Source organism: Phalaenopsis equestris, unplaced genomic scaffold, assembly GCF_001263595.1.
Source record: "Phalaenopsis equestris unplaced genomic scaffold, ASM126359v1 Scaffold000548, whole genome shotgun sequence".
In the NCBI taxonomy this organism is placed as follows: Eukaryota; Viridiplantae; Streptophyta; class Magnoliopsida; order Asparagales; family Orchidaceae; genus Phalaenopsis; species Phalaenopsis equestris.
In genome coordinates, this window is record NW_018164988.1 from 103,747 (window position 1) to 111,604 (window position 7,858).

The 7,858-nt window shown below is 38.9% G+C and overlaps 2 protein-coding genes across 2 annotated transcripts in view; both read left to right on the top strand.

Moving 5' to 3' along the window:
• The first annotated feature begins 2,334 nt into the window (after positions 1-2,334).
• On the top strand, positions 2,335-5,563 carry LOC110029101 (pentatricopeptide repeat-containing protein At2g33680). Its single transcript, XM_020731228.1, has one exon. The coding sequence runs from the start codon at positions 2,524-2,526 to the stop codon at positions 4,708-4,710; it is 2,187 nt and encodes a 728-aa protein (XP_020586887.1). The 5' UTR covers positions 2,335-2,523; the 3' UTR covers positions 4,711-5,563.
• A 1,723-nt stretch (positions 5,564-7,286) lies between these two features.
• Positions 7,287-7,858, top strand: part of LOC110029100 (pyruvate kinase, cytosolic isozyme-like) — a gene marked incomplete in the record, with an annotated part of 3,039 nt that continues 2,467 nt past the window's right edge. Inside the window, 1 exon segment of the mRNA XM_020731227.1 lies at positions 7,287-7,670. Coding sequence (XP_020586886.1) covers positions 7,413-7,670 — 258 coding nt within the window.

The following is a 7,858-nucleotide window of genomic DNA, read 5'->3' on the forward strand; positions in this document are numbered from 1 at the left end:
TGTCGTTTTCGTGGCTTTTTGGTGTCAAAATGCGAAATGACGCGTCTGGCATTCGGCTTTTGCCCTATTTTTCGTTGTTGGTCGTCCGCAGAAAGAAGAAAGGGGGAAAGTGGGAGAGCCGATGCGTTCCGCGGCTCCGCCGCCGTTTCGGTTGCAAAATCTCTTTGCTACTCTCATGAATTTGTCGTTATACATCCCCATGTTCTCGATATTACCCTTGATTTTCCTTCCATTCCACCACCCGCCTCCTTCTCTGTCGCTACGGTTTTAGGATAACATTGACCTTTTTCTTCAGCTGTTGAGGTGTCTCTTCTCCATATGTACTTTGGCTTATCGCCTCACATTTTTTTAGTCAATTGATTGCAGTATTTTGTTACTTTATTATCTTCTTAGTTATGTTTTTTGTTTTGCCGTTTGGGTTTTTTAGATGTTTACGTACTTTGGTGCCTTTGTTGACTTGGTGGGTTTTGATATTCACGAGCAGTGTTAGTTTTTTTGAAAATATAGTATGGAGGTAATTTAAGCACAGTGCTGGTTATTTTGAGCAAACATCCATAAGAATTTGATTTTTTTTTATATTGTAAATATCTCAATTTCTATGTTAGATCTATAATTTAGGAGCAGTGTTTGTTCTGTAAAAAAATTGTCCATTAGAATTTGGTTTTTCTGCTATTGTAAATATATGGCATTTAGCGCTAGCACAACTCTCTGCATATATACCTTACTACAACTGATGTTTTGAAGCTGCTAAACTCTGTTCCAGAGAGTTTTGATGACATGCCCCTAAACTTATTTGTTGTAGAACTTATGGAGGACCGAAATAAGCGGGAAACTTTCTTTACCCTGGTGCTAGAACGGCGGATTCTCTACCTTCGTTGTTTCTTATAGATGTACACTACCTAGTTGTAATTCTTTAGTTGTCACAACTATTTTGGATTTTTTGTTTGTAATAAGAGTGGTGGCACTTCTTCTAGGACTCTTTTTAGTACTTACACGCACCTCTGTGATAACCTATGCTTAATATTAAAACTTAAAGACACATCTTTTAAATAGATGGACCCACGAAATGAAGAGAGAATTATACAAATAATTGAGATAGCAATGATGCTAACCACAAATAAGTATTACCATAGAAATTTATATAAGAGCCCTCGTGAGACAATGTCATTTGTGGGTGACAAATGGGTTGGCGAACTACTTGAAACGCATCCAAGCATAATTCACAGCATGTTCTGAATGTTGAAACATATTTTCTGTGATTTGCTTGATGAATTGCAGTAGAAGCATGGTTTGCATGGATCTCTCGCTTCACATCCAGAGAAGTTCTAGTTATCTCGTTTTTTATTCTATCATACAATGAGTCCATTTGTGCTGCTTCTGAGCTTTTTCAACGCTCCACAGAGACCATAAGCAGGTACTTGGAAATAACAATTTAGTTCTTGGACTAATTTAGTTCTGTTTTAAAATAACCATTCAATTTTTAGTTGTAAAAAAATTTAAGATTTTATTTTCAGTTCTAATAGTCATTAAAAGAAATCGAAAAATCAAATAATATTAAGATTAAAAAATTAAATGTATTTGAAAAATAAAATAAATCAAGCATATGATTTAATTATTTTAGGTAACTTTGAAATTTTAAATTTTATAGAGATTTTAAGAAGAAAAAAAAAAGTTATTAAATTTTTTAATTTTAAAATAGAATATTAATTCAGGCCAATATTAAATTTTGGCTTGCTCCAAACCGAATCAACTAAACTGAATCACATATCAATTCGATTCAATCTAATTTGATTCAAACAAAAATTTTGGTGGATTTTATTATTATTTTTTTAATTTAAAATTCAATTTTATTTTGGCTTGCTCCAAACCGAATCAACTAAACTGAATCATATATCAATTCGATTCAATCTAAATTGATTTAAACAAAAATTTTGGTGGATCTTATTATTATTATTTTAATTTAAAATTCAATTTTGTTATTTAATTTAAATTATATATGCACAGATTAATCAAATTAATGGAGGCTTCACTCGAGGGAAAAAATATTTGGTGTGAAGTCTGCATACAGGCACACTTCAGTACATTCATATAATAGAAGATTGCATTCATGATTGTACTTATGAATACAATATGATTAAAATTCACTTTCCATGCATATGAACTCCACACCTAACATTCTCTTCTATCTTAAGAGTTATGATACAGTTTTGCATCACGACTTCAATTAAGTTTTGCAACGTGTATAGATAGATCCACACATATATTAAATTAATTTTTGTTTACTAAAATGGGTTTGTGTGCATATATGGGAGGGGCCCTTATCGGAGTAATGATGAAGGTATTGATGGAATATTTTTTCCCAAAAGCTGGGCCGGAAAGAAAGTTGAAAACACTTTGAGGCCGCCGCCGCCGCCTCCCGCGCTACTGTCGTCGGCGAAGGAATCGAGTTCTAATCAATGCAATGTTCTATCTCTCTTCGGTCGAACTCTCCCTGCCTCCTTGCGCTCCTTCCCCGCGCGTTCGATGCGGCATTCCACTCCATCACTGTTCAGCCTTCTCCTCCGCTGCACGGACCAGCGAATCGTCAAAGCCGGGCGCTCCGTCCACGCTTTGTCCATAAAAATTGGTTCTTTGGAAGACAGATTCGTCGGAAATAGCGTCGTCAACATGTACGCTAAATGCGGCCATCTCTCCAACGCCGCGATGGCCTTCGAAGACATGGGAGCTGGGTGTTGGGACGTAGTCTCTTGGAACTGCCTTATCAACAGCTACTCCCAGCTGGGACTCACCGGCTCTGCTGCTGTTTTTGATCTCTTCCGGCGTATGGTCGCCCATGGTGGATCACGTCCCAACGCTTTCACCTTTGCGGGAGTATTCTCCGCCGCTTCGCATTCTCTAGAAATGGCCGGATGGGGCATGGAGGCTCACTGCGTGGCAATCAAGACTGATAATTCGGCTGATGTGTTTGTTGGGAGCTCTCTGCTTAACATGTATTGTAAACTTGGACTTCTATCTGATGCCCGGAAGGTGTTTGACAGAATGCCTCAGAAGAATTCTGTATCTTGGGCAGCTATGATTTCTGGATATGCTTCTAATAGGGATGGTTTTGAGGCTTTTGAGCTTTTCAGGCTGATGGTAGTGGAGGATGAATGTAGTGTGAATGAGTTTGTCGTTACGAGCGTTCTGAGCGCTTTGGTTTCACTAGAATTCTTACATATGGGAAGACAGGTCCATGATCTCACAATTAAGAACGGATTGGTTTCTTTTATCCCTGTTGACAATTCTCTCATTACTTTGTACACAAAGTGCCACTGCTTGGATGAGGCATTGGTGATTTTTATGTCGTCGGATAATAAGAGCCCAATCACTTGGTCTGCAATGATTACCGGATATGCGCAAAATGGGGATTCTTTGAAGGCTTTGCAGTTGTTTTGCAATATGCACTCTAATGATGTAAGCCCGACAGAGTTCACTTTCGTTGGCATCCTCAATGCTTGCGGTGATCAATCATTGTTACCCGAGGGAATTGAAGCTCATTGTTACATTCTAAAATTGGGTTTTGAAACTCAAGTTTATGTTAAAAGTGCTTTGGTTGATATGTACGCGAAATGCTTCCGCATCGAAGATGCGAGAAGGGCCTTTGATATGTTACGAGAGGTTGATGTTGTTCTTTGGACGACAATGATATCGGCTTACGTGCAGAATGGTGAGCATGAAGAAGCTCTCACAATGTACAATAAAATGGAAAGTGATGGCCTTTTGCCTAACAATCTCACCATTGCGAGCGCACTACGTGCTTGTTCGAGCCTTGCGGCTTTCGAGCACGGAAAGCAGATCCATGCGCGTACTATTAAACATGGGTTTGGTATTGGTATACCTATTGGTAGCGCTCTCTCTACAATGTATGCAAAGTGTGGAAACCTCGAAGAATGCGGCCATGTATTTAGAAGGATGCCTCAGAAGGACGTTGTTGCATGGAACTCGATCATATCTGGTTATTCTCAAAATGGTCGTGGAGTCGATGCCCTCAACCTCTTTGAAGAGATGAGGTTGGAAGGCACAGAGCCAGACCATGTGACCTTCATTAATGTCCTCTTTGCTTGTAGCCACATTGGCCTAGTTGAGAAAGGTTGGAGCTATTTTAGATTAATGCAAGATGAATATGGTTTGGCACCGAAAATTGAGCATTTTGCTTGCATGGTAGACATGCTTACTCGTGCAGGTAAGTTCGAGGAAGCCCGAGAGTTCATTGAATCGGTTCCTATGGATCATGGGATGTGTTTGTGGCGCATCGTGTTGGGGTCGTGTAGAAATAAGAAGAATTTCCATTTTGGAGCGTATGCGGGGGAGAGGTTGATGGAGTTGGGCTCCACAGATTCTTCTGCGTACATTTTGTTGTCAAATATATACGCTTCGTGGAATCGTCGGGATGATGTGGAGAGAGTTAGGAGATTGATGAAGCTGCGAGGGGTGAATAAGGAACCTGGATGTAGTTGGATAGAAATGAAGAGCAGGGTTCATGTTTTTGTCATCGGGGAGCTTCTTCATCCAGAGATTGAGGATATATATGTTGAGTTGAGATGGCTAACTAAACACATGAAGGAAGAAGGATATTTCCCTGATACTGGAGTGGCACCTTATGATCATTTAATGGGAGATTTGGGATATTTTAGTGAAGAGGAATTGCCAATGAGTGCATCTCTTTGTTGATATACTCATTAAATGATGGTTCTTTACATCATTATTAATATGGGCATTGTCTAACATGCAAACTCCTAGCTATATTGTTGGAATTACATGGGCAAACCTAGATCTTGGAAATCTTCTAGCATGTATTCATAAAATTAGGTTTCTTCCCATGGATTCAACAGAGGTCTGGAGGGTGGAGTTTGGCATTGAATATTTGGGTGGTTTACGCTTGGAAATCGAAACAAGAATCGACGTTTGTGCGCCAGAGCTATAGGAAGAGTTCGTCGATGCTTGCTCCGAACGAAATTATGACGAAGAGATGCACGGTCTTCTTGAGGGAATTGAATACTACATCAATCAATTAAATCCTTCCGTCTGGTTAGATGACAGATGAAGGGGTTGAAGCATGTATGTGAAGATATATGTGTACATGAACATAATCAATTCATTCTTAGCTTTCATGGAAGGCTCTGCGAAAGCTGTGGATGCGGAGTCCACGGAAGTGATTGTGGATGCTGCTTTAAAATCGGCGGTCGATTGGAAGCTATGCAGTCCCGGCGATTCGGTGGTTGCTTTGTTTCGCATCGGCATTGCTTCTCTCATCAAAGTCTTGGTTGTGAAGGGATCAAAGAAGCTGACCTGAATCTGCTCAAACTTTTACAGGTTCTTAACCTTCTTTGTTTATGCCCAGCCTAGCCTGTGCCATGCAGGAAGCTCCATGTTTATTGAAAAAGTTTTGTTGTGTTTATTCTTTTCTGTTTTACAGAGCAGGGAATTGTTTTTATTTTTTTATTTATTTTTCAGTTGATTTGATACTTTCTTAAACTTTCTGAACATGATTATAACTTCATCAATGATAATTAAGTGATTTTGATGTGCTCAAGGCAGCCTTTTTGCTATATCTGATTTATTCCAAGTTGGTTTGTTCTTATTTGAATGTTTGTGTTTTGTTTGTTGAGCTCAATGGATGAGGCAGAAAGAAATAGAATATTTATGGAGGGGATACATACAGACTTTCTGAAACTTGCTTTTTTACAAATCAACCACCTTCTTTCATCAAAATTTCAAATTCTCACTCAAATATCAAAATTCATGGTAAAATCCCAATCCATGTTGATAGTGGCACATGTAAATACATCGGTTCGACAAAATCATTTGGACGGCTAATTTGTAAATATCAATGTTTTGGTTGGTCCGCATGTAATTGTCCTTTAAATATACTTGTTGTGGTTGTTGCTCAGCATTTAGTTTGAGGGAAAGCATTTAGTTAGAGGAAAAAGCAGCAGCAGCAGCAGCAGCCAAATAGGTAGGAATTATGGTTGCGGTTTGTAAAACGAAGTTATGAAAAAACTATCTGTCTTGCACTTCCGGTTAGAAGTTATGCTTTAGTTGTCAACTATAATTATTTTAACACTAGAAAGGAAGAAAAAAATCACGAGGCTTAGTCAGTCGAAGTAATCTGCTAGAAAATTAGTAAGTACTTATGTCCACTCTTCTCTTGAGTTGAGGAAGAAGATATTGCAAAATTTGACAGACACAACTATTTAAAAGGAGTTTGGCTACCACGACATTAGTTTTGTTAAAATAATTATAGTTTGTGATCGTATCAGTCAAAGTTAGTCACAAAAAATCATAGTTGGAGGTTGCAACAATCACAATTGGCTACAATAATGGTAGTTGGTGGCTACAACATCCATTGTTGACTACAAAGGTTGTAGTTTGTGGATACAATTGTTGTTGACAGTGATGAACGATTATTAGTAATCATCGGCCTTGTATTTCTTTTCAAGAGTTATGCTTCGACGGCTAAATCTTTTCTTCCCCTCCCTCTATCACCATTTAAGTGAAGAATGTTAGCCTTTTTATGATTTTTTAGAGGGGTACTTTGGTAAATTTAGTTGTAATATCAAAACACTTGATCAGATGATTCATATTGAATTCCTTTCTCACATATTATTTTTTTTAACACAAGTGTTTTAACGGCCTCTTAAATACATTTTATTGGGCTCGTTTCATCAAGCCGCTCAATTTGATTTTATGCATGCCAAATTTTATGATCATTTGACGTTTTAATTAATGTACCAAAAAAAAACGGCTACAGCTCAAATGTTTGATCCAATCTTATTTAGAATCAGATTGAATCACTTTCAATGACATTGGACTTGTATTGTCGAGATGTCCGGTCTTAGATTAAATTTGTTTAAATTAGAGCTTTGATGATCATGAATTTGAATTAGGAAGATCTTTTACCTAAAGTGCATCAAGATTCACATTTGATCCTGTAAATAAGAAGGGATAATTACAGAATATTCCCCATCTGAAATGTCGTTTGCATCCTGCGACGCGGAACAAAGTTCTCGCTTCAACAAAGTCAACGCTCGGGCCCACCGGACCCAATATAAAAACCTTCCAGGCGTCTTTCAATCTAAACCGTCCGATCACCACGTTCCAGTCATCCAACGCCCGCCAACTCGTCGGTTCATGTCTGCCTGTGCGCGAGCCACATAATATCCTAAAAAATTGCACGAATCTTATTGCTATCTTTAGGCTCGATCAACCTCCACATATCATTTCCATGAACCAGTGGCGGAGAAGCGGTTTTCTTCCCCTTTTTATAGGGCGACAGAGCTTGGCCTCTCCACCCAATTCCTTTCTTCTCTCATTATAAGGTTCTAAGATCTCCTCGTGTTGTTGTTTTCGTCACGAAGGATTGATTCGTTGAGATGACGAATGTCGACATGGAAGAGATATTGAGGCAGCTGCCGAGCGATGGCACGGTGGCGAGGACGAAGATCGTGTGCACGCTCGGGCCGGCGTCGAGGTCGGTGGTGATGTTGGAGAAGTTGTTGAGGGCAGGCATGAATGTGGCAAGATTCAATTTCTCCCACGGCTCCCATGAATATCACCAGGAGACTCTCGAGAACCTCAAGATCGCCATTCGCAATACCAAGATCTTCTGCGCCGTCATGCTAGACACCAAGGTCTGATTTTAACCCCCATCATCTTTGTATTTTCTAGCTTTTAAAAATATAATTTTGCGTCGATTTTATGAAAATTTTGAAAAAAAAAAACAAATTTATAAATTCGAAATCAAATGTAAATACATAAGAATTGTTTTCTCATATGTTCTGCATAGGGGTGTAAACGAGCCGAACACGCGCGCGCCCAC